The sequence below is a fragment of the Dipodomys merriami genome, unplaced genomic scaffold (assembly GCF_024711535.1).
Source record: "Dipodomys merriami isolate MVZ:Mamm:240054 unplaced genomic scaffold, mDipMer1.0.p SCAF_1141, whole genome shotgun sequence".
NCBI classification, from domain to species: domain Eukaryota; kingdom Metazoa; phylum Chordata; class Mammalia; order Rodentia; family Heteromyidae; genus Dipodomys; species Dipodomys merriami.
In genome coordinates, this window is record NW_027202429.1 from 32,423 (window position 1) to 59,277 (window position 26,855).

The 26,855-nt window shown below is 46.3% G+C and overlaps 1 protein-coding gene and 1 pseudogene across 2 annotated transcripts in view; both read left to right on the forward strand.

Moving 5' to 3' along the window:
- LOC138822757 (focal adhesion kinase 1-like) overlaps positions 1 to 23,233 on the forward strand; it is a 53,074-nt gene extending 29,841 nt beyond the window's left edge. For both annotated transcript variants that reach the window (XM_070015698.1, XM_070015700.1), the window contains 8 exons: positions 83 to 220; positions 1,550 to 1,681; positions 9,145 to 9,207; positions 11,329 to 11,368; positions 11,809 to 11,915; positions 17,562 to 17,717; positions 18,795 to 18,875; positions 22,059 to 23,233. In XM_070015698.1, coding sequence (XP_069871799.1) covers positions 83 to 220; positions 1,550 to 1,681; positions 9,145 to 9,207; positions 11,329 to 11,368; positions 11,809 to 11,915; positions 17,562 to 17,717; positions 18,795 to 18,875; positions 22,059 to 22,271 — 930 coding nt within the window. In that variant the 3' untranslated portion in view covers positions 22,272 to 23,233. The remainder of the gene's footprint in view (positions 1 to 82; positions 221 to 1,549; positions 1,682 to 9,144; positions 9,208 to 11,328; positions 11,369 to 11,808; positions 11,916 to 17,561; positions 17,718 to 18,794; positions 18,876 to 22,058) is intronic.
- Positions 11,589 to 11,709, forward strand: LOC138822763 (small nucleolar RNA SNORA51; annotated as a pseudogene).
- Positions 23,234 to 26,855: the final 3,622 nt, after the last annotated feature.

Genomic DNA, 26,855 nt, shown 5'->3' on the forward strand with positions numbered 1-26,855 from the left:
TCTGTAACTTTGTTTCACATGCAAAGCAGGACCATGCTAAAGCTGTGTTGTGACCAAATCTTACCTTGCATAACACTTTCAGGTCTCTGGCTACCCTGGTTCACATGGAATCACAGCCATGGCCGGCAGCATCTACCCAGGCCAAGCATCTCTTCTGGACCAGACAGAGTCATGGAATCATAGACCTCAAGAGATATCCATGTGGCAGCCCAACATGGAGGTAAATTAGATGTTCTTGGCTTTCAGTTTGTTAACTTATAAAGGAGGCTTAAGGCACATCTACTCTCATGTTTTGTGGTTTTGTGGAATTTTTTTTCACTAAAAGAAATGCTACAATCATAATCCATTTGTTTGAAAGGCAGAGCCTTAAACTGGATATAATCAATATATACATGAAGCCAAAGAAAAAATCAGGTAGACCATCAGTTCTGTGGACCATGTTGTTTTATGCAACTTGCCTGGTAAAATAAAAGACCTGGTTTATGATATTAAAAATTATTTGGATTAGTGGCGCTGTAGCTCAAGTGGTAGAGCACTCGCCTTGAGCTGAAGAGCTGAGGGACAGCGCCCAGGCCCAGAGTTCAAGCCCCATGACCGATAAAAACAAAAAACAAAAAAAATAAAAAGATTTCCTCTACTTTGCCGGGCGCTGGTGGCTCACGCCTGTAATCCTAGCTACTCAGGAGGCTGAGATCTGAGGATCGAGGTTCAAAGCCAGCCTGGCAGGAGAGACTGTGAGACTCCTATCTCCAATAAACCACCAGAAAACCGGAAGTGGCGCTGTAGCTCAAGTGGTAGAGCGCTCACCTTGAGCTGAAGAGCTGAGGGACAGCGCCCAGGCCCAGAGTTCAAGCCCCACGACCAACAAAATAAATAAATAAATAAAAATAAAAATTATTTGGATCAAAGAGTATCCATAGTTTTACTTTTGTTCTTTTTCTTAGAGTATGTTCAATGACTACTTTATATTCTCTAGGATGTATGTATCATACTTAACTCTTGTTACTCTGCTTCAAGGTGTTTCTATGGTTTTACTATAAGAAATATTGCATTCTTTGCACATCTTAGATTCTCTCTCTCTCTCTCTTTCTCTCTCGTCTCGCTTTCCTTGTCTCTCCTTTTCCTCTCCTCTTTCCCATTTTTGTAGTACTAAGGATTGAACCCAGGGCCTTAAACCTGAGCTTGCTGGACAAGCGCTGTACTACTTAAGCTCTAGTTCCTCTTGGGGTTTATGTTAAGATAGGGTCTCACTAACTTTTCACCAGCTGGCCTGGAACTCTTTCCTGCTGTCTCTGCCTCCCAAGTAGCTGGGATTACAGATGTGCACCACCCCTCCTAGCTAAATGATTCCAGTAGATCATTTCTTTAGAACCAAGCCCTATCGGTAAGTCTGTGACACACAATAAATTTTGGTTTGCAGAAAGTAGCTAGAATAGGAACAGCATTATTCCCACCATTTTTTTTTTCTGTTTTGTTTCACTATTTTGGATGGCACACAACACAAACAGACTCATGAGACTGGAAATGCTGTTTCCATTCCTCCTCCTAGGACTCAGCAATCTTGGACCTGCGAGGCATCGGGCAAGTGCTACCCACCCACCTGATGGAAGAGCGGTTGATCCGACAACAGCAGGAAATGGAAGAAGATCAACGCTGGCTGGAAAAAGAGGAGAGATTTCTGGTAATTGTGTTCCTGAGCAGTTTCTTCCACTTTTTAAACCCTGTTAAGTTACTGTGCTACTTGGGATTATTATAAAACCATTTTCCAATGCAGAGGAATTAGTTTTATATCTGGTCTCTCAAAACTAAAGTAAGTGTTATTTGCATTTCTACTACTTGAGCCATGCCTTCAGCTCAGTTATATTCATTTTTGTGACTTTTTGTTGTTGTCATTCTGGGTTTTTTTTTTGGGGGGGGTGGCAGGAGCAGTATAATGGATTAAACTCCAGCCTTGCCCATGCTAGGTAGTTCTACCATTTGATCCAAGCTCCCTGCCCCTTTTTTCTTAGTTATTTTCAAATAGGACCTTGTTTGCATTTATTCCCAGGCTATCCTAGGTCATGATCCTCCTATTTTTGTTTCCAGCTTTTACTGGTTGAAATGAGATTTCATGAACTTTTTGCCATTATCTTCCTAAATCCTCTACCTCCTGAGTAGCTAGGATTACAGGAATGAGCTACTGTGGTCCGCTTTTCTTTCTTTCCTTTCTTTTCTTTCCTTTCTTTTCTTTCCTTTCTTTTTCCTTCCCCTCCCCTCCCTTCCCCTCCAAGCTTGGGCACTGTCACTTTTGTTTTCAAGGCTAGTGCTCTGTCACTTGAGCTACAACTCTATTTCTGGCTTTTTGGTAGTTAATTGGAAATAAACAAATGTCTCATAGACTTCCTTGCCTGGGATGGTTTTGAACCACTGTTGTCTGATTTCCTGAGTAGCTAGGATTACAAGCATGAGCCATCGGCACCCAGCTTCTTAATTATATTTTGGGAACCAGGTTTTTTTATTATTATTATAAAGGTGAGGTACAGAGAAGTTACAGTTCAATAAGTCAGGTAATGTGTGCATTTCTTTTTGGACAGTGTCACCCCTGCCCTCACTCTCTGCCAGTTTTCCCTCCCATCCCCACCCACAAGTTGTATAGTTCATTTTCAACGTAATGTCTAGTGAGTACCACGGCTGTGTTTGTTCATCCTTTGTTCCTCCACTTCTGTGCCGCTCCACTTACCCTCCCAAAGACAAAAGATACAAGGAACAAACAAGACAAAAAGAAAATAAAAACAACAACAAAGAGAAAGCCTTGTTTCCATTTCCTGGAATTCATTTTGATAAATATTACTTTATATGATCAGAGGCACATAGGTATTGTACCTTTATATTCCTCCCTTAAGAGTGTCCTCCCTTGGGGCTGGGAAGATGGATCAGTGGTAGAGCACATGCCTTGCATGCCTGAGGCCCTGGGTTCAATTCCTCAGCACCACCACGTAAGCAAAATGAAAAAAGCCAGAAGTGGTGCTGTGGCTCCAGTGGTAGAGCGCTAGCCTTGAGCTGAAGAGCTGAGGGACAGCGCCCAGGCCCAGAGTTTAGGCCCCATGACCCGACCCAAAAAAAAAAAAAAAAAAAAAAAGGGTGTCCTCCTTTGATCTCATAGTATGTGAATGCCCAGAGTCCTGTATAATTTATCATGTCTTGGTATATTTTAGATCTAGCTTCCGCATATAGGAGCAAACATGAGCCATTTGCCTCTCTGAGTTTGGCTTACCTCACTTAACTTGATTTGTTCTAGGTCCATCCATTTCCCTGCAAATGACATAACAGCTGTGTAAAATTCCACTGTGTATAGGTACCATGTTTTTTGGATCTACTCGTCTATTGTAGGGCAGCTGGGCTGTTTCCATACTTGGCTATTGTGAATAGTGCAGCAGTGAGCATGGATGTACAAGTGTCCTCACAGTACCCTGGCTTGTGAGATTCTGGGTAGTTGCCGAGAAGTAGCATGGCTGGATCATAGGGAAAATGTGTGTTTAGTTAGGAATCCTTTTTTAAGATTTTGTCATACATTAGGGCTGAGAGCATTTCTGTGGTTTTTGTTGTTTTTCATTCCTTGTTTATGCAGAAAGGACTACAACTTAAGTGTCAACGTGAACATAAAATAATTGCAATGCAATCCCATATGACGTAGTAAAAACTACCTTCCTGAGGTCCTTTTGCAGCATTGTCTGACAGGTACAATTCCCCTTTCCAGTGTGTTTGGACTCAGGGATAGGAATTGTGTTCTTTACATAGCCCTTATCAACAACCCCCTTCAGAAGTCCCTTGGGGACAGAGAGGAAGTGGTAGGGAGAGAAGGAAACGTTGTTTATTCATACACCCAAATGCTCTTTTAGACTCATCATCACCCTCAGAACTGGGACCTCTGGGAACTTATTGTCAACTCCCCTTCAAACCTTGAAAGAACTGTGGCTGGAGGGAGCTGGATTTCCTGCTGCCTCCACAAAAGCTTAGTTGGTTGCTGTACCTGAGGAGTCCAGATCTGGCTCCCCTTGCTTCAGTTCAGCTGGCATTCTCAAATGCCAGCTCTGTGTAGGTGAAATGTCAAGAATCAGACTCCAGCAGGAGCCTGTTCCTGTTCCTAACCTGACTTGAGACCTTTAAGTTAAGAAGTGGTGCTGTGGTTCAGAGTGGTAGAGTACTAGCCTTGAGCAAAAGAGCTCGAGGGTAGCCTCCAGGCCCTGAGTTCAAGCCCCAGGACCAACAACAACAAAAAATAGTATAAGACCTTTAAATCAATGGTTTCAAACAGTGTTTTGTCAGATTAATCAAGGATCAAGGTGTGATTCCAACTTCAACTTGGTTATACAAAACTTTGATTTCTTGCCTTGCACTTTTAAATTAAACACCTTACACACTCTGGGTGATGGAGCACTCTGTCCTGTGGAGGTGGCCAGTGCACTTGGTGGGACTCCTCAGGAGGTCTTGGGGCACACCCACAAGAAAACTCATTTTATGTCTCAGCCATTACATGTGTACCCCATTCAGGACAAGTGCCCTTACTAAACACACACCCTTGTGAAAGGTGACAAGAAAAGAATAAGGCAACAAGCAAGAGTCTCAGTATTGCTGCCATACACAACATTGACATTGTTTTCTATCTGAAGTTACTCAGTATTCACAATCACCCTGAGAGGAATCCTTTGTCCTAATCCTTTAAGGGCTGGACCATGTGTATCTCAGAATTAATTCAATGTTTCTTAACTCCTAGAAAGTTAATGACATACCTGATCCACATCACATTTCATAATACTCTTAACGGCATCCTAGAGTGAAAACTACTAATGCTTCTAGAAGCAGAATATGAAAGTCTATGAGACTCACATTATCTCTAGTCAACCACCAAAAAGCTGGAAATGGAGCTGTGGCTCAGGTAGTAGAGTGCTAGCCCTGAGCAACAAAGCTCAAGGACAGTGCCCAGGCCCTGAGTTCAAGCCCCAGGACTGGCCAGCACACACATAGAAGCTGAAAGTGTAGGTAGTGTAGTGCTAGCCTTAAGCCAGAAAGCCAGCCAAAAGCACGAGGTCCCGAGTTCAAGCCACAAAAATATATAGAACCTGTAGTTCAGGGAGGAGCTGGGTTGAGGAGGTCGCATGGCAGGTGGGCATAGGCAAGGAGGAGGAAGTCAAGACCGGTGAGTTCCAGGTGGGTGCTCATAACTCCACAGAGGAGAATGAGGAGACAGGAGGAGGGCAAAGTGGGAGTGAAGCCTAGAACAAGTAAATGGAAGCATTTGGCTTAGATATTTTAAGTTGAGATTAAATCTGAAATTTTATTTCTTCTAATCTGAATTGTACACCACAACTATAGCAATCTGTAAAATCCAATCGAATCCCTCCTTTCCTGCATTAAAATCCACCAGTACACAAGGCCTTAGGCTTAGCTGCAATGTTTGTGTACACACACACACACACACACAAATACATACATATATTTTTACAGCTGGACCCCAATGACTCATGCCTGTAATCCTAGCTACAGGAGGCTAGAGTTCAAAGCTAGCCAGGTAGAAAGGCCTATGAGATTCTCTCTCCAGTTAACCACTAAAAAGTCAGGCTGGAGGCTCAGAGCAAGAAAACTGAGCTAGAGTGCAAGGCCTTTAGTTCAAGCCCTGAGGCTGGCACCTCTCATTAAATGCTTTTCATGGCTGTGTGCCACTCCTGTTGTACCAGGCTATGTTGTGTCTGTGAACTACTTGTTGCAGTTGACTTAGCACTGAGTTGTGGGTATTCCCATGTGTATGGGCCACCTCAAGATTGTGGCCCCAGGGACCAGGCTAGGGCAGCAGACATTTGGATTCTGGCACCTGCCTCTTCATTCCTGAGTTAAAGCACATGGCTTCTCTCAAGTGCAAGAGGATTTGGGTGGTGACAGGTACAGAGAGGAGGGAGCCCCTGGTCTGTCTTCGTCTGCATTGATGGACTCTTCCAGAGCCATGCGCATGCACCTGTGTGTTTGGGGGAGTTTCTTTGTGGCCTCCCAATACCTCTGGCTGCTTCTGCTAAGGACCAACATGAAACACTGAGAAAACTCAGCTACTTTTAGAAAGATTCTGCATAAGTACATAATGCAGGTGGCTCTTAGGTCCTGATCCCCAGGGTTGGAAGCCTGCCTTCAGTTTGCTGCTTGGGCATTAGAGCCTGGGCTGGGTGAGTGGGCTTGTTTCGCCAAGATGCTGAGTCTGCTGAAGTAGAGCTTTTGAGCCAACAACCCTTTCAGGGCAGGGCATTTTTAAAGCATTCAAAATGCAAGCCTTTTTTTTTTTTTTTTTTGGTCATGGGGCTTGAACTCCGGGCCTAGGCACTCAGAGTTCACCGCCACCAAGCTCTGCACCCTGGGACACAAGCTCTGTTAATTTGAAAATCACTTTGCTTGTCAGTAGTGGTAACCAATGTTTTACTCCTGAGTTAGGGCAGATAGCTGTTGTGTGTCTTCTGTTTTCAGAGCTCACACTGTATTTTGTGGTTGTTGCTTTTAATTGAGTCCCTTCCAGTTCAGATATCCCTCCGCTAACATATGTCACAGGCTGATTTCTATGACAGCAGCCCCAAGGATCCTTCTCAAGGTTACATGGCCTCAAGATAGCAAACCTTTCAGCAGACCATGCTTCCTCTCCTGTTACTGTCTTAGATGGTAGCCTGTGTGAGATAGCAGTATGTCAGGGAATCCACTGACCAATTTTCCAGAATGCTGTTGAGGGAACTCACTTTTCTATCAGGCACTGCTTAAAAATAAAGTTAGTTGTTTTTTATTATTATTGTTGTTGTTGTTACTATTATTATTACTGTGTTCACAGTAGTTCTCTAATGTGGTACTATGCTTTAAAAAAAAAAAAAAGGACAACTTTTAAATGAAAAAGTCTTGTCTGGGCTGGGAAGATGGCTCAGTGGTAGAGCACTTGCCTTGCCTGCCTGAGGCCCTGGGTTCAATTCCTCAGCACCACATAAGCAAAATTTAAAAAGCCGGAAGTGGCGCTGTGGCTCAAGTGGTAGAGCTCTAGCCTTGAGCTGAAGAGCTGAGGGACAGCGCCCAGGCCCAGAGTTCAGGCCCCACAACCAGACCCAAAAAAAAAAAAAAGAAAAAAGAAAAAGTCTTGTCTATATAAAGCCCACTTGAGTTCTGAGAAAGGACAGTAGTCCAGCTGTTTTCCCCTCACACAGCATGCGCAGTCTAGATGAACGAAAATGTTGGCTAGGGGTGGGACTAGCAAGCCATAGGAGGCTGGCCACAGAAGAGGGCAGCTACAGCCTTCCTGCTGGCTTCCAGAAGAGAAAGCAGCAATCTGATCTAAGGAGAAAGGACTTGGAGTCCAAAGCCTTAAGTTTGACCCTTTCATTTTCTTTTTTCCTAGCAGTACTGAGCTTTGAACTCAGGGACTCATGCTTGGCTGGATTGGTGCTCTACCACTTGATCCATATCTTTAGCCCTTTTTTATGATGATTTTGTTTGGAGTTGGAGTCTGATGAACTCTGCCTGGGCTGGCTTTGAACTGAGATTGAGTTTCAACATCCTAATGAGATAGGATATAGGCATGAGCCACTGGTGCCTGGCACATTTGACATTTTCTAGAGTGATATCTGTGAGAGCAGAATCCATCACTGACTGACTGCTTTCAACAAGCTATGGGGTTACTGATACTGCTCTTGGACTTTCCAATCTGCAGTACTGTGAGCCAAAACAATGCTTTGTTTTATAAATGACACACAGTGGCTTGGGTGACCCCTCCTGAAGGGATCTGATGTTCTAGCTGGAAAGGTATAGCTTCAGATAGGAAAAAAGCTACAAGCCAGGTACTGGTGGCTCACACTTGTAATTGCAGCTACTCAGGAGGAGGAGGCTGAGCTCTAAGGATCACAGTTCAAAGCCAGCCCAAGCAGGAAAGTTTGTGAGACTCTTGTCTCTGATGAACTACAAGAAAACTAGCAGTGGCGATATGGCTCAAAGTGAGTAGAGTGCTAGACTTGAGCAAAAGAACTCAAGGACAAGGCCCAGGCCCTGAGTTCATCCCCCTAACTGAAGCGGGGGGGGGGGCGGGGGGGAGTGAGACCCTATCTCAAAAACAAGCTGAGGCTGGAGACATGGCTCAAGTGTCAAAATTATCTGCAAGTGCAAGCAAGGCCTTAAGTTCAAAGGCCAGTAGTACCATCTTTGTGTGCGTGTGCGTGTGCGTGTGCATGTAGTGGTGGTGATGATAGACACCCATAATCCCCCACCTGGAAAATAGCTAAAGCAAGAAGTGCTGGGGAGGGGCTGGGAAGGTGGCTCAGTGGTAGAGCGCTTGCCTTGCATGCCTAAGGTCCTGAGTTCGATTCCTCAGTACCACATAAGCAAAAAGAAAAAAGCCAGAAGTGGCGCCTGTAGCTCAAGTGGTAGAGCGCTAGCCTTAAGCTGAAGAGCTGAGGGACAGCGCCCAGGCCCAGAGTTCAGGCCCCATGACTTGACCAAAAAAAAAAAAAAAGAAGTGATGGGGATATATCTCAAGTGATAAAATGCCTGCCTATTTGGCACAAGGCCCTCATATCAAATCCAGCACCAAAAAGAAACAGTCTTTTAAATATAAGATGGGGCTAGGAATGTTGCCTAGTGGTAGAGTGCTTGCCTTGCATGCATGAAGCCCTGGGTTCATTTCCTCAGCACCACGTACACAGAAAAAGCCGGAAGTGGTGCTGTGGCTCCAGAGGTAGAGTGCTAGCCTTGAGCACAGAGAGGTTCAGGGATAGCACCCAGGCCCTGAGTTCAAGCCCCAGGACAGGCAAAAAAAAAAAAGATGAGCACAGTGAGTGGAGTATAGCCCAATGGTGGAAAACTTGCCTGACATGAGCAAAGACCTGGTTTCAGTCCTCAGCAACAAAGAGAAGAAAAAGGCAACAAAAATTGGGCTTATCCGATGTTAACCTGAAGGGCAGGAACAGTCAAACTTGGGAGCACAAACGCAAGGCAGTGGGAAAGTGCTTTACTGCAAGACCATCAGGGCAGGGGCAGGAAGCTGGGAGGCTGTGGTAACAGAGGACAGATGTGCTACCGGAGGAGATTATTTAATTTAGACCATCAGGACTGTCAGTAGCTTTCGAAGAAAAAATGAAGTTGTTTTTGTTTTTCTAGAAACCTGACGTGAGGCTCTCCCGAGGCAGTATCGACCGGGAAGACGGGAGTCTTCAGGGCCCAGTGAGTGCTTGCTGACGCTGTCGCGGCTCCCCGGGCTTCACTCACACTCGAATGGGCCAGCAGCGCCGTGTCCCAAGATACCCAGCATGCAGCATGGGTGATATTGTATTCTAGGAATAAAGCACACATTCTAGCTAGGACTACTCACACATGCTGTATAGGGAATTCTTAGAGATACAGAGTTTCCTGCCTCACTATTGAGAGAGGCTTTTTATTAGTAAGTCAGGCTCCTTGTGACCTAAAGAAATACTTTTGTACATTTACTCTGTCTGTACACAGGCTGTTGTTTGCTAACTGTTCATATTTCTTGTTCTTTTTTTTTTTTTTTTTTTGGATCCGGTCGTGGGGCCTGAATTCTGGGCCTGGTCATTGTCCCTCAGCTCTTCAGCTCAAGGCTAGTGCTCTACCACTTGAGCCACAGCGCCACTTCCGGCTTTTTTCTTTTTGCTTATGTGGTGCTGAGGAATCGAACCCAGGGCCTCATGCATGCAAGGCAAGCGCTCTACCACTGAGCCACCTTCCCAGCCCCTCATATTTCTTTTGTGGGTTGTGTTGCCAGTCACATAAAACTTGCGCAAACAAGATTTCGTTCTTCTGAGAAAGGAGAAATCCCAAATTGGCTTCAGAAAGCTAGCCTCTGAGTATTTTCTGAGGCTTTTGTAGTGCCTAGCATTGTTTCCAGCATTTGAAGGGAAGTAGCCTAAACTGTTCTGTTAAGGTTTCCCCCATGAGGGGTCCACGTCAGAGATGCAGGTTCTGTTAGCACACATGGCCCTACCAGTCCTAAGCTGTATAGTGGAATCTTGAGAAATGAATTGCTCACTGTGGGGCACCTAGTAAAAGTGAGTAATGGAGTGAGCAGGCCAGTGAATGACATAAGGAGGAATAGTCCTAAGTGAAGCCGTCTCCAAGACCATGTGCTCACTTGTCTTCCTCAGTTGACTGGCACTTTTACCTCTTGGGCTATGCCTACAGCCTGGCCCGTGTGCATGTGCGTGTGCGTGCATGCATGTGTGTGTTGGGTCCTGGGCTTCTCAGGTTGTTTTGCTCAAAGCTAGCCCTCTACCACTTGAGCTGCAGCTCCACTTCTGCTTTTGGTGATTAATTGGAGATGTCTCACAGACTTTCCTGTCTGGGCTGGCTTTGAATCATAATATTCAGATCTTAGCCTCCTTAGTAGCTAGGATTAATGTTGTGAACCATCAGCACCCAGCTTACAAACTGGCTTATTGATGGTTATTTTGGATATGGACTTTTCTGCACAGTCTGGCTTTAAGCTATAATCTTCAGGATCTCAGCCTACAGAATAGATGCAATTATAGGCATGAACTGCCAGCACCTAGTGTAAGTCTTTGTATTTTTTATTCTTTTTTATTCTTTATCAGACCTAACTAAGTCAAGGCATAGTTTGTCTTCTCTTTTGATTTTTTTTTGGGGGGGGGTCCAGTCATGGGGCCTGTACTCTGGGCCTGGATGCTGTCCCTCAGCTCTTCAGCTCAAGGCTAGCGCTCTACCACTGAGCCACATTCCCAGCCCTCTTTTGATTTTTAAAAAATACAATTTTATTATTAAGATACCGTACAGAGGGGTTACCGTTTCATAAGTCAGGTGATAAGTACATTTCTTTTTTGGTCAATGTCACTCCTTCCTTTGCTTCTCTTTTGACTTGGCCTAGAACTCAATAGATGTGTGACACCAAGTTTTTACACACAGAATATGCTGGGGACAGGGACAATGTAGTCCCATAGGACACAAGTACCACAGTATTCCCAGGCTTCTCGCCATCATTGTTTGAATGCACCTTCCGGTACTCAACTAGGAAAAGAGGAGAGAGGAAGCAGAATAGCAGAGATATGCTGGGAAGGCCTGAGCTTGTAGCGCTTTAAAGTTAAGCTAAGAATTTAAGTCCATGTGGCCCAACCACATGTGGTCCCAGAGCTTCCCCTGCTGGCCTCTCCACCCCCTTCTGGCAACACTGTTACTTTCCTGATGCCTGCACTGCAGTGACTGTTAAGCAGTGCCATCTATTCAGCAGAGACAAGGGTGGATGATGGAGGGGAAGCAGTCATCGTGTGCTGCACACACCGCTGATGTAGTGACTGAATTTTTCTCTTCTCTCAGACTGGAAACCAACACATCTATCAGCCTGTGGGTAAACCAGGTCAGTGAAAAATGTGTGTTGCAAAGTTGGCATCATTTGTCAGGAGCGTGTTTTCCGTGAGAATGCTGTTGTGGCCTTGGAATGCTCTGGTGATTTTAACAGTCTTCCCTCTGCAACCCACAGCCAGACAGTGCCTAGAATGCTGGGAGCATAATTTATTGCTAGAAAGCATCAGAGACGCTGCCTTAGAACATAAGCATATTGTGTGTTGTTATAACAATACCTCTGTGTGGCTGTGTTCTTACACTGACTGTAGAGAGAGAGGAGGCAGAGTAAACCTACCCCATATACACCTCAGCCTAGGCCTGTGCCTAGTCTGTATTGTTAATGGGGAGACAAGGGAAAAAACAAAAAAACAAAAAACAATACCTCTGTGTGACCGAGCAGGAAGGGTCATGTGGTCTCTCTTCATGAATGTTCATGAGAGTCTGCTTTTCTAGATCCTGCAGCTCCACCAAAGAAACCGCCACGCCCTGGAGCCCCGAGTCACCTGGGCAGCATTGCCAGCCTCAGCAGCCCAGGGGACAGCTACAATGAGGGTGTCAAGGTAGGCATCTCAGGCTGGGAAGCACTGTCTGCCTTCAGTGCTGGTAGAGTCCTTGAGACCTCCATAGATGGTATGTCCTAGAATCAGGGCCCAGAGGTCACTGGGCTACTTCTGAAGCCTCCAGCTGTTGGGAAACTTATAAAAAGGAAGACTAATGGTTCATGCCTTTAAGCCTAGCTACTCAGGAGGCTGAGATATGAGGATCACAGTTTGAAGTTAGCCCAGGGTAGGAAAGTTTGTGAGACTCTTATCTCCAATTAACTACCAGAAAATCAGAAGTGGAGCTATGGCTCAACACTAGCCTTGAGCAGAATAGCTCAAGGACAGTGCCCAGGCCCTGAGTTCAAGCCCATGACCAACCAAAAAAAAAAAAAAAAAAGGAATGGCATGAACTCTCCTTCCTGGTTTTCTTTCAAACGTGATAGGTCTTAGGGTCTCAGTTGCATCCTGACTTTCTGCCAACCTTCTGTGGATTCACTGCCTCCCAGTTTATATGGCTTTCTGGGAAACCTTTTATCCCGCTCAGGTAAGAATTTTGTTGTTAAAAAGACTAGCAGAGCCAGGAACAGATGGTTCACACCTGAAATCCTAGCTACTCAGCTAAAATCCAAAGGTTCACAGTTCAAAGCCAGCCCCAGCAGAAAACCTGACATTCTATCTCTAGTTATCCAGCAGAGTGCTGGAGATGTAGCTTGAAAGGTAGCACCAGCTGTGAGCAAAGATACTGAACAAGTATAAGGTCCTAAATTCAAGCCCCAGTATAGGCACACGCACCTGTGCACACAAACTAGAAGAAACTTCCCCAGACCAAGAGTAAAGTTCGGGCAAGACTGTAGGCATGCCTGTGTGTGGCTCTCCTCTGTCTCCTACATCCCCACAAAGGGCTGGGGCAGCTTGCTCTCTCTCTCTCTGGGAATGGGAAAGAGGAGCTTCCCTCTTCTACCTCTGCCATTTGCAGGGCTAGAAAATATGCTCTATTTCTCAGTTTGAGTTTCATAGGATATTGCTAGAATATGGATGGCTTTTTTTTCTGCTTAGTGTTGTTTTTGAAAATGGTGTATCAAGTGGCACTGTGGCTCAAGCAGTAGAGCGCTCACCTTGAGCTGAAGAGTGCAAAGACAGCGCCCAAACCCAGAGTTCAAGCCCCACGACTGACCAAACGGCATATCAAGCCAGGTGCCAGTGGCTTACACCTTTAATCCTAGCTACTCAGAAAGCTGAGAAAGGAGGATCACGAATCAAAGCCAGCCCAGGCAGGAAAGGCTGTGAAATTCTTATCTCCAGTAAACCACCAGAAAACCAGAAGTAGTGCTGTGGCTCAAGAGGTAGAGCACTAGCCTTGAGCTGAAGAGCTGGGGACAGTGCCCAGGCCCAGAGTTCAAGCCCAATGACTAACCAAAAACACAAAAGTATATCAGCTATACATGGCAGTACTCACAATCTCAGCACTTGGAGGCTGAGGCAGGTGCATCAGGAGTTCAAGGCCAGTTTGGGCTGAATAATCTACCCTGACTAAAGCAGAAACAGGAAATGAGGTATATATTATATGAAAAGCATCTTAAATCATAAGAGTAAAGCCAAGTTAGATAGCTTTGTTTTCAAATATTCATGTATGGAGTGTCTTCTCTGTACCGCATGCTGTGACAGACGCTCTCCATCAATACTGTAAATCCCCACGTCAGCCTCACAGTGGTGGCAATTATATTTTCCACAAAGTTGGCCAAGGCTCACAGAGGTCCAGGGTCACTCTGCCAGTATCTGAGCCATGCACAGACTGCCCGCCTTGTGCCTCTGCTCAAGGCATCCATCTCCAGAGCAACGGGGTGACGTGTGATCAGTGTGGGCATGGGATCCTCTTGGGAATCAGAGCATGCCCCAGCTGCCATCCTGCCAATGCACAGTCTGTCCAGGAGGTGAGCAGAGCATGCCCCAGCTGGCCTGGCATGGACTAGACTAGCACAGCTGAGCTGGAGGTGCCCTGCTATTGCAGGGGGCCCAGAGCCCTTACAGGCTTGCCCTCTCAGCTCCAGGAAACCCAGTGGAGAAATGAAGTGAATGGACATTATTGCCTTTTCATAAGTGCAAGAGTCAACTTTCAAAATGGCTTGTATAATCATTACAAACCAATTTGAGAGGTAGGTAAGGCACCATGGTGGAATTAAGACATATGTTCGTTCGTTCGTTCCTAACAGTTTGAGTACAATTGATTTCACAATTAGAATGTAAATGATCCGTATAATTAGGAATCCTCTTAACATAGGATATTAAGCAAGCAGAAATCTTAGGGATACAGTGTACTTGTTTCAAACATAACAAATAAAGATTGAAAAATAAAGTGATACATATTTGTTTGAAATATACTGAGTAAGGTTTTTTAAGTAATGTGAAGTATATGCCTTTATTTCTCCATTTTCTGTCATTTATTTGAGGGTATTACGCAGCCTAAAAGAACAATAACTTATCCAGGCAGGTAGAAATAGTCCATTTTGTTTTTCTTGTTTGGAGTTTTTCTTTTTTTTTTTTTTAATTTTCTTGCCAGTACTGGGACTTGAAATCTGTTCCTCATGCTGTCTCTTGACTTTTTACTTACGGCTGGCACTCTGCCACTTGAGTCATGCCTCTACTTCTAGCTTTTTGCAGCTAACTTTAAATAAGAGTCTTGCAGATTGGTGTGCCTAGGCTAGCTATGAACCACCGTCTTCAGACTCAGCCTCCTTAGTAGCTAACGACAGGCTATTTAGGGTCTTTTTGGTTGTTGGAGGTCCCTCATTGCTAGGGAGTGACCAAAGAAGTTGTACAAGTTAGGCAAGCCCTCTGCCACTGAGCCACACCTCCAGGCTGGCTAGTCTTCAAACATCAACCTAAGTGGTTTATTTGGAACTGACTGGCTGTGGAGGGTGATAGCTTCTTACGGAGTGCTAGCCAAGGAATCCTAAGGTGTCACAATCTAGGAAACAAGAACCCAGTATAGATGCTTTTCCAACTAAGCTCTGGCTTGTGGGCGTCCCTGTAAGTGCCCTCTGTACGAGAGTGAAGAGAAGGGTCACAGTTCATGCGGGAAGCAAAGCTTTAAGCCTTCCCTCGCCATGGCATTGGGGGATTGGTGGGACTGTGGAGGGACACTTGCTCCCTAACACTCCCAGGAAGCTGCTCCTTCTGTGTTGGTGAGACCTGAATTTCCAAACACAGAGGCTCCATGACTCAGAGCAGAGAATAAAGTACAATAAGTGGGCTCTTGGGAAGAACACACCAGAGGCCTGCACTTCTGAACTGAAGATGCTGTTGCTTATATGCCAAGAGTTGTTTCCTTTGAAATTGTCTCAAGGACAAGAGAGAGGGCGCTGTGCTGGGTCCCTATTGACTGTTTGACCTATCATAGTAACATGGCCAGGGCTCGGGTTTGGAGGAGGAAAAAAATGGCAGTAATAACCACCTATAATCCCAGCTATTCAGGAGGCTGAGATCTGAGGATCATAGTTTAAAGCTAGTTTAGGCAGACAAATCTGTGAGAACCTTAGAGTTAACTAGCAAAAAGCTGGAAGTGGAAGTGTAGCTTAATTGGTAGAGAGCCAGCCTTAAATGAAAAAGTTAAACCAAGAGTGTGAAGCCATGACTGAGTTCAAGCCTCAGTACGAGCACACAAAAATAATAAATAAATAAACTTGTCAGTTTAAAGTGGTGGAATACACCTGTAAAAGAACTAGCTCAAAAGGTGGGTTTTAAAGCCAGCGATGGTGGTGCAAGCGTGTAATCTCAGCCCTTGGGAGGCATAGGCAGAAGTCACAGGTTCAAGGCCAGTCTGAGCTACATAGCAAACCTTACCTCAGGAGACAGAGACAGAGGATTGAGATTTTGAGGCTGGCCTGAGTTACCTCAAGACAGATAGTGTCACAGACAAGTGATCCTAACTACTTAGGAAGGGGAGGTAGGATCCACAGTCCTGTCCCAGATTAGAGGAAGTGAAGATGAGACCCTATCTGAAAAGCAATCGAACTAACAAAAGGACTGGGGAGTGGCCCAAGTAGTAGTGGGCTTGCATGCCTCCCTGAGTTCAATCCTCACTACTTTTTTTACACTTTGTTTCTAACTATAAGCTTCTGAGGTCTTGAGACAAACCCCAGCCTGGAGTTTGTCTGTCTTAGGGTGGGGGCTACTGGTTGCCCATGGAGACAGAGACTTCAGGGGCACAGGGCGGGCCGGAGCTGAGTGTTGAACAGTTTCTCCACAGGAAGTCTGGTGACTGAACGTGTTCTTCTCTCTCATGACAAGCCTTATTCTCCTGACTCTTGCACGCCTGCTGATTGCCCCTCCAAGGCTTTGCATGCGGTCCTGCTCATTATCTTATGCAACAAGCAAGGTGCATGGCGGGGCACAGAGGCGGACACTCGGCTCTCATGGCCAGTAAGCTGAGTGCGCAGGTCAGGCTTGCAGCTAGGTTCTGGGTGTCCTGCTTATGTATTGTACAGGAATTATCTGCTGCCTTATTAATATTGTTTTTCTTTTTTCCCTTTCTCTGATAAATTCCTTTAACTTTTCCTCACCTTCCGTTCGACAATAGCCATGGAGGGTAAGCACGTTGTGTCTGTGTGTCTGTCTATCTCTCTGAATCACATCCCACTCTGTGCATGCAACTCTAGGCTAGTATGTGGGATCCCAGTGGGAGGGTACCCCTGCCTTGTTCCTCACCAAAACACCATGTGTGTTTTCCAGAGACAGAGTTGTGAACATCTTCATAGTGAATGAGTTACTCTTGACCCACTTGAACTGAGTGCGGTCTACTTGGACCAGAGTACTGCATGTTCAGAATGGGCATTTGCAGGCTTAGCCTGAGTACCAACAGCAGACCCGTGATCATGATGGCTGTTAGGCTATGGTTTTAGACCTAGTGGAGTCCTAACCAACTTGCATTTTAAAACACTGTGGAACATCCAGAGGCCCTACCTATGTCATTATTATGGCTAACATTTGTCATCTCAGTGCCCAGGCCCCGGTGGGCATATTTGCATCTTGGGCTTCATGAGCCCTTCTTCACTGCTGCCTAGGGAGGGAGCTGAGGCCTGCAGGCTCAGGTTTACTCAGCGGTCAGCAGAGAGCTGGCTAGAACCCCCACCCCTACTCCTTGGACTTGAGTAGCTTTCTGCAAGCAGACTGTCTCCCCTTAGAGCTGTGTGTCCCCATTTTTATCATCTTGAAACCATGTTCTGTCCTGTCAGATGGTTTGTAGGCAATTGACTGAGCCACATTTTTACTGTGGAACTCAAATAGAAGTGTTTCATATTAATGTAGCATGTTTGATCATTTAGCAAGTAACTAGCTTCCACTAAAATTTGATTAACTCTCAGAGGTAATTGAATGGATTGTTTCTCTTATGGTGAGTGATTTGGGGGTCTGAGATGTAGAATCATTTCTTTGAAATCATCTGGGTATTTTGCTGTAGTGGGTACATGCCACCTACTTTCCTTTACCTGATCTCAAAGTAAAAATCACTGCCTCATGTATTTATCACTTGGATGAATCCCTTACTGTTGTCCTTAGAAGACAGTATCCTGCACAGACAAAATCCATAAAGACCCTCTAACATTATTGTGATACCTCGCCACCTGCTGGAGAGTAGAGAAATGATGGGCTTCTATTTTGTCTTGTCAGCTTCAGCCCCAGGAAATCAGTCCCCCTCCTACTGCCAACTTGGACAGGTCCAATGACAAGGTATATGAGAATGTGACGGGCCTGGTGAAAGCCGTGATTGAGATGTCCAGCAAAATCCAGCCAGCCCCACCGGAGGAGTACGTCCCCATGGTGAAGGTAATGCATGCACACTCAACAGGGCATTCAGAAAGACAGTGGGTAGGCATCATGAGGCACCCAAAGTCAGGCCTGAGGCTTGAGGTGGTAAGCCTTCCTATGAAGATAAGATCCAAGGTCACCTTGAATCACTCTGCTGCTTCACTTGTTTTCCTACTAGGATGGGAATTTCCTGAATCAGTGTTGAGTCTTCTGTAATCACTGCTCACAAATCCCGTCTTCAGTTTAAAAAGGAAAAAAAGTCCAGCTACAAAAGAATTAATGGACAATATGGGCACTAGTGACTCACACCTGTAATCCTAGCTACTCGGTAGACTGAGATCTGAGGGTTGCAGTTCAAAGCTAATGCTGCACAGGAAAGTCTGTGAGACCTTTGTCTCCAATTAATCACCAAAAAAGAAGTGGAGCTTTGGCTCAAATAGTAAACCATTAACCATTTGCAAAAAAAAAAAAATCTCAGGGACAGCACCCAGACCCCAGGACACATTCTCTCTCTCTCTCTCTCTCTCTCTCTCTCTCTCTCTCTCTCTCTCTCTCTCTCTCTCTCTCTCTCTCTCTCTCTCTCTCTCTCTCTCTCTCTCTCTCTCTCTCCTTTCTCTCTCTCTCTCTCTCTCACACACACACACACACACACACAATGATTCGTTTAAGGGGACGTAGCTTTAGGAATAAAGCATGACACCTTTTGTATGCTAATCCAGAGAAAGTGTCATCTTATTGGAATATTTAACTTAGTGTTTTGGTCATTACATATTTCATCCTCATAAAAGTGACAATAATCAAAGCTGAAATTGAAGATTATGACTTAATTTACAATTTATGGTTATGAAATTAAAAACTGATTGTAGTTGTGTCCTTTTCATGGCTGGTCCCACATGGGCTCCAGAGCAAGACCCACTTTGCCCAGGGCGGTGTGGTGCGCCCATGGGAGGAGAGGAGTGTCATTTGTTCCAACCTGAGTTGACAGGCCAGCCTGGTGGAAACAAGAGCACACGCATCTGCTTGAAACAGGGCGAGGAGAAGGAAAAGCCCTGCATGTTGTGTACTGTAACACTGGCTGTGATTCTTGTCTGGCAGGAGGTTGGCTTGGCCCTGCGGACATTACTGGCCACTGTGGATGAAACCATTCCTGGCCTTCCAGCCAGCACGCACCGAGAGGTAGGGCACAGTGGGGTATGTGGTCAGACGGGGATATGGGTAACTCAGGGAGGCTGGGATGCTGTATTAGAGAGTCTGTCATCCTGACAAAATACCTGGGATAATAATGTGGGGCTTGCGGTTTTGAGGTAAGCCCATGGCTGCTTGGCTGTGTAATTTCTGGGCTGTGATGAGAGAGAACATCAGCTGAGAACAGTGGTGGAGCTGAGCTGCTTGACTTAGAGCAGCCTGTGAACAGAGAGAAGAGTGTGGGGACAGAGGCCCCTTGAAAGGTATGCCACGCACCCAATAACCTAGCGCCCTCCACATGAGCACATTAGCCAGACAGCGCTTTGAGCGGACACTTCATTTCCAAATCACAGCACCTGCTGCTGAGAGCTGCCCAGCAGAGGCTGGAGATAACCTCTCCCTGACACTGGCCCCAGCTGCGTTTGGCCAGCAGAGTGCGGGAGCAGCACCTGCTCTGCTTTTAAAGCCACCAGGCATGGTTCACCTGGAATGCAGAGTGGCTAGGAGCCCAGGGAACTACTGGCGGTGCCCAGATGGCTAGGCCAGTACTTCAGTGCTCCTGACATCATGTTTGCAGATGTCACAGGTTCTCCCTTGAAAGCAGTGATAAGTATCTAAAAATTCTTGGAAGGCTGGCACCTGTGCTCACAGGTGCTCGCTACTTAGGAGGCTGAGATGGAAGAATCTCAGTCAAAAAGGATCTCAGCTTCAAAAGCCAGCCCAGGATAAGAAAGTCTGTGAGACTTATCTCCAATTAATCACCAAAACCAAAAACTAGAGCTGTAGCTCAAATTTTAGAGAACTCGCCTTGAGCAAAAAAGCTCAGGGACCCCACCCAGGGCCTGAGTTCAGTCCCCAGGGTCAGCATGCAGAGATATATAGGTAGATAAACACACTGGGGGGGGGGGGGGGGAGGAGAGAGAGAGAGAGATAAAAAATAAAGAAAAAGAGTCTCTTACAGGCCGGGCACCGTGGCTCACGCCTGTAATCCTAGCTACTCAGGAGGCTGAGATCCGAGGATCGTGGTTCAAAGCCAGCCTGGACAGGAGAGACCGTGAGACTCCTATCTCCAATAAACCACCAGAAAACCGGTGGCGCTGTAGCTCAAGTGGTAGAGCGCTCGCCTTGAGCTGAAGAGCTGAGGGACAGCGCCCAGGCCCAGAGTTCAAGCCCCACAACCGACAAAAAAATAAAAATAAAAATAAAAAATAAAGATTCTTAGAAACTAAAGGTCACCCAACATGCAGCCGTTGCCTTTTTTTTTTTTTTTTTTTTTTTTTTTTTTGCCACCTTTGGCACTGTAGCCTCCTAGGCAGTTCACAAACAGCAGGTGGCCCTCCACATAGTCCCTACAGGGAGTCCTACATGTAGTCACTGCGTGGAGTGCTGCATATAATCCCTGTATGTAGTCCTGCATGTAGAACCTGAGCTTAGTCCCTGTGTGTGGTCGCTGTGCCTCAGCCCGTCCAGCAGGCCCACGCTGTGGGGAGCCTCTGCGGAGCCCAGCCTTGCTGTTCCATGCCTCTCTCCGAGTGTCATCCTTCAGCCCAGCCCACACAGGCTTCTTGTTTTTTACTGTTTGCTTTTAAAGCAATTGAAGGCTGAAGAAAAACTGAAAGAATAATACAAAGAACTCTAGGCATCATTTTTTATTTTTTATTACTTTGTTGTTCGTGGGGCTTGAACTCAGCCTGGGCACTGTCTCTAAGCTCTTCAGCTCAAGGCCAGCATTCTACCACTTGAGCCACAGCACCACTTCCAGTTTTCTGGTGGTTCGAGAGATAAAGAGTCTCACAGACTTTCCTGCCCAGCCTGGTTTTTGAACTGAGATCCTCAGATCTCCAGAGTAGCTATGATTACAGGCGTGAGCCACCGGCACCCAGCTTAGGTGTCATTTTCCAGTATTTCCACTTGTGAACATTTTGCCACATTTGCATTCTGCCTTTCATGGAAGGTTTTGTGAACAGGCTGCGCGTCCCGCCCTCCCAGCCTCGAACACATCGCTGCTCTGTGCCTCCCCCTGCAACCCTGGCCTCCCTGGTGAACCAGGTGGAGTCATGGCAGTGGCCAGCCCTCACAGTATCCAGGGCTACCTGATGCCACAGGGTCAGCACCTGCCCCACGCCCTCTCTACAAGCCCCTCCCACCTCTTTGCTCCTGCCCTGAGTGTGCTTGTCCTTCAGAGGGGCTCACCTGTTTTTCAAGGAAGACTTCACCTTGGCAGCGCGCCCCCTCGCCAGCCCTGCGGTCAGGACTGCGCCACCGCCCAGCTCTGCACAGCTCTTCATTTCCCTTCACAGTGGCACCACCGTGCAGCTGCCACCCGTGTGCACCATGGGGTCTCGGGGTCCTCATCCTCACAGCCTCCCACTCGGCCCCCCCACCACCTCCAGAACAGCTCTAAAAAGCTCACCTACGGTCTGTGCCACATTAGCAGACAAAGGTGACCTTGGCATGGCCCACAAGGCCTTCAAGGTTGAAGCTGGTCCACCTGGACAGTCTAAGCAAAAGTCTGACTCTTGTGTGGAGTCCTTCTGAGACAGAATGAGGGTCCCTCTTCTCTGTACATTGTGTGTGTGACTTGTAGTGGGTTGCAGGTGGCTCTGCACCTGCTTCTCCCAGCTTGGTTGTACACAGCACAAAGTGCGTCATGCACACTGGCTGTTCAAGGATTGCTAAATGGTGAAATTAGTTGAACACACAGCACACCTAGCACACTGACCCTGCTGGCCACACTGGGCCTTCATAGCCATTCACATCCTGGTGGGACATGGGTGACCCCTGACATTCCTCTGCATAGTTGGCATAGGAGACATGACATGAGATAGGAACTCCAGAGCGTGGCATTTGTTCCAGGCTAGAACTGAGCTGGCACTGGGACCTCCAGCAGGTCACTTTGTGCCTCAGTGGTCCATGCTGAAGTGAGAGTGTTTGGACTAGGTGATCTCGGAGATATGTTGGTTCTGTGATTCTACTTTGGGAGGAGGAAAGTCCTGCTGAACGCTGAGTTAGACAGCAAACAAGAGTGGGCCCACGAGTGCCACGCTGGCTGAATTTCTGAAGGAAGGCTGGTGTGGCCACCTGTATCTTCTAAGGAGGATTATGAAACTGCCCAGAGAAAGGTGCATGAGGATTGCTGGAAGCAGCCCTCCTGATCCTCTCTTGTCCTTCCAGATCGAGATGGCGCAGAAGCTGCTCAACTCCGACCTGGGCGAGCTCATTGGCAAGATGAAGCTGGCACAGCAATATGTCATGACCAGCCTGCAGCAGGAGTACAAGAAGCAGATGCTGACTGCTGCCCATGCCCTGGCTGTGGATGCCAAGAACCTGCTGGATGTCATTGACCAAGCAAGACTGAAAATGCTAGGACAGACGAGGCCTCACTGAGCTGCCGGCAAGCACATCTGCCCCACAGGAGTTCTCTGGCCTTCCACCAGCAGCGAGGAATGAACCGTGTCCTCGATTGCCAGCACTCACAGCTAGTTGGAAATCCCTCATAAGTTTAACCACATTTTGATTTGGATTTGTTTAATTTAAAAAATCATGGTATTGAAGAAAGTCTAGGATTCAAGATGTGTCATTTTCCTGAGAGTGAAAATGGTACGTTGAGAAGCTTTCAAGAACCATGAAAACAGTTGCTGTTTAGCATTTGGGTGTGTTTTCGTGGAGATGGCTGGGGCGGCATGTTAACTCCTGACCACCTCCCCTGCAAGAGAGGGGAAGAGCGGGGAAAACGGGGCTGGGGACCCTTCTTCCATCATTACTGGGTGGAGTGGAACACTGCTGCAATATGCTAATCCCAGTTGCAGACAAAGAAAAGAAGAGCTATATTTTGAAGACTCAAGTTGTTTGAGAAGAAAACTACCACCTTCTTATCTTCCACCTTTTACTTTCATGTGGATATTGAAGCATTGGGTTGGGAACTAGCTGTAGGACATAACTAAACTTGTCTTTTTCACCAGAATTATGTGCCAGTTTTTGTAGCAATGTAATTTCTCTTGGAAGCAGAAATGCTTTGTACCAGAGCACCTCCAAACTGCATTGAGAAGTTCCAGAACCATCCCTGTTTTCCATTTTTATATAATTTATAAGAAAGATCAAAGCCATGTTGACTATTTTACAGCACTGGAGCTATAACCTTCATTGCGTCTGTCTTCCCAGGAGAGCACTCAGCGGAACGAGGAGACTTGGCTCTCTTCAGATGTCCGGTCCTTGCACCATCCATTCTGTTAGATAATTTTGAAAACTATACCCTCCCTTTAGTTTGTCGGGGGATATAAATTATTCTCAGGAAGAATATAATGAATTGTACAGTTACTTTGACCTATTAAACAGGTGTCACCAGTAAAGTTCTTGTTGCAGTAGTCTTTCTTTTGGTCCTTTTCTTTCAAGGAACTTTCCAGAACAGTAACAAAGTCCTAGGAGGACTTCATCACAGGTGATGGCCCCATCTACTTCCACCCTGTCATCTGTCTTCACGCAGGTGTGTCGTGGGAAGCTCCTCTGTGGCCTCAGTGCAGGCGGGGGAGTTATTCCTGTGCGTGCAGGTGAAGACTTGTGAAGGGAATTGCTAGCATTGGTCTCCCACACCATCCCTAATCTTGATAGAATCTCTCAGCCACAAAGCCAGAAGACAGAAGTGAACTCCAGTGGGCTGGCATTGTGGACTGAGAAGGCTAAGGAAGAAGCTCCCAGGGGAAGGAAGCAAGGGAACATTCTTTAGTAAACACATCTTTTCAAATACAGTGTTGAGTGCCTTGAACTCAACCCTCAGATCTCTCAGCTAGTATTACAGCCATAGTAGCTCAGACTATAGACATGGGCCACCAGCGCCCAACTTGACATAAAAATGTTTACCTATTAAGGTCTGCAAGATCTAGTAGCTCATTTCTTCATTCATTTTTGTAATGCACTTTTTTTGTTTTTGTCCATAGTAGGGCTTAAACTCTGGGCCTGGGCGCTGTTTCTTCAGCTCAAGGCTAGCACTACCACTTGAGCCACAGCCACAGTGCTACTTTCAGTTTTCTGGTGGTTTATTGGAGATAAGAGTCTCACAGACTTTCCTGCCCGGGCCAACATCCTCAGATCTCAGGCTCCTGAGTAACGAGGATTACAGGTGTGAGCCACTGGCACCTGGCATGTCTTTTCATTTTTATGGATTAATCTTTTCCATAGAACCATTTTTTTTTTTTTACAACTGCAAGAAAAATGCCTTATTAATAGCTGACTTTTTTTTTTTTTCTTGTCAGTCGTGGGGCTTGAACTCGGCCTGGGTGCTGTCCTTGAGCCACAGCACCACTTCCGGTTTTCTGGTGGTTAATTGGAGGTAAGAGTCTCATGGACTTTCCTGCCTGGGCTGGCTTTGAACCATGATCCTCAGATCTCAGCCTCCTGAGGAGCTAGGATTACAGGAGTGAGCCACCATTGCCCAGCTATAGCTGGCAATTCTTACAAATTCCAGAGGAGTTGCCCAGGTACATAGAACCAAAATTTAACTTCATTAGTTTATTATGCCCATTTATTTCTGTTCTGATGTTTTTCATGTTCTTTGAGTTTAATTTCTTCACCTTTTTCTGGCTTAAAATTAAAATTGGGGATTTTTTTTTTTTCTGGCACCTAGCTTTATTCCTTAGCTTTTTTGCTTAAGGCTAGTGTACTACCACTTGAGACACAGCTCCACTTCTGGCTTTGTGTTCTTCAAGGGGCTTAAACTCAGGGCCTGGGTGCTGTCTCTGGGCTTTTTTCTTCTTTTTTCTCAAGGGTAGTGCTCTATCATCTCCACTTCCAGCTTTTTAGTGGTTAATTAGAGATAAGAGTCTTTTGACTTTCCTGTCTGGTCTGGCTTCAAACTTCGAACCTCAGATCTCAGCCTCTTGAGTAGCTCGGTGATACTGGTGCCTGGTGAAGTCAGTGTTTAGGAGCATTTGTGAAATGATGAATGGGTACTCAAGATATTCTGGTCCAGATAAAGGAGGCTCACCCATCCTTGGAGGGATGTGTGTGTGTCAGTGTGGGATGAATCAGAAGGAGGTAAGGATGACATCTGTGACAGAGGGGACAGCACCTGTCAAAGCATGGCAGCATGAGCCAGCAGGTTGAGTTTTCAGATCAGCAAGTCATTTGGAATGAATGAAATGCTTGGTGAGTGGGTGAGGTGCAATGTGAGACTTTACCAGAGCTGTCATGAAACCTGCAATGCCACTGAAGCTTGAGATTCATCCTGGTAAGAGCCAGGCATGACATCAAAGGGAGGGAATGGCAGGAGCACAGATGAGCTCCCACATTTGTGGCTCAATCTCCTGGGTGTGGTGTGGCTGCAGTGAAGGGGCAGCACAGCGGGGGAAATCTTTCAGGATAATCTTCTGGAGGTAAATAAATATCCAAAAGGCAGTTAGACTCTTGAGGTCTGGTCTCCCATAGCTTTAATGGCACATTTCACGCAAATGAGGAGTACATTTTCCATCCTTCACCGAGAGTCAAGATGTTTTGTCTTTCTCCAGAAGGCTTCCTTCCTTTCCCTGTCCTTTTTTTTTTTTTTTTTCCTGTACCCCGTAGACTCAATTACCGGATTCCCTTATCACTGGCAGCTTGATTCCCCTTCTTCAGCAGCAGGAGCCTGATCTGCGTGGGGTGGGTGGAGAGGGGCGGTGGGACTGCAGCAGGTCCACTGAGTCAGGAGTCAGACCGGGCCTGGTGGCTCACGCCTGTAATCCCTAGCCACGACGGCGAGGAGTCCACCATTGTCAGTACCGCCGTCCCGGGGCATCCAGGGAGCCTCGAGGGCTGAGGCCGCGCGGGAAGCGTACGCACACTCTAGGGGTGCGCATGCGCCCTTTTTTTTTTTTAATTTAGCATTTTTGTTCTAAAGTCATTATAGGTCCACATACACTTATAGACAATGATGCTGAGAGGGAGGGGTAGGTGTGTAGTCAGTGTGGAGTGTGTGTTTGGCACTCCAGAGGCCCTGGATTCGGTCCCCAGCATGCACTTCACAAACAACAAAAACAATGTATCCTGTGTGTCCTTTACCCAGGTCCTCCTAAAGGGAAAGTGTGTGTGTGTGTCTGTGTCTGTGTCTGTGTGTGTGTGTGTGTTATGTATGCAAATTTTATCATGTATATATAATGTTTTTACCAGATATAATAAAGCATTTGTGTGATTAGCTTGGCTCCTTGGGTATGTGCTTTCTGGCGCACTTTATTGGGGTCTACTTTTTCCCCTGCTACTTGATACCACTGGCCTGATGTTCTATTTGCCTACTCCATTTATCTTGGGAACTTCTAAGTGCAAGGATTTTTATCATTGTCACATCAGTAAGCTGTTAAGTCATTTCATTGTATGAGTAACTTTCACTCAGGCTCAGACACCCTATTTTCCACAATTTGAAAAGTTAATTTAGGCTTCATAAAAGAAATTAGGAAGTATTCCCTTCCATTTTCTTGGTACAATTGTGTAAACTTAATTTTCTTAATGTTTAGTAGAATTATCCAGAGCATCTGGGCCTGGGACTTTGGTTTTGCTTTTGTTTGGGGGTGGGAGTGCAAGTTTGAATTAAGAATTGAAGTAGCCGGGCGCTGGTGGCTCACGCCTGTAATCCTAGCTACTCAGGAGGCTGAGATCTGAGGATCACGGTTCAAAGCCAGCCCGGGCAGGAGAGACCGTGAGACTCCTATCTCCAATAAAACCACCAGAAAACCGGAAGTGGCGCTGTAGCTCAAGTGGTAGAGCGCTGAAGAGCTAAGGGACAACGCCCAGGCCCAGAGTTCAAGCCCCACGACCGACAAAAAAAAAAAAAAAAAAAAGAATTGAAGTTGGAGGGGCTGGGAAGGTGGCTCAGTGGTAGAGCGCTTGCCTTGCATGCCTGAGGCCCTGGGTTCGATTCCTCAGCACCACATAAGCAAAAAGAAAAAAGCTGGAAGTGGCGCTGTGGCTCAAGTGGTAGAGCACTAGCCTTGAGCTGAAGAGCTGAGG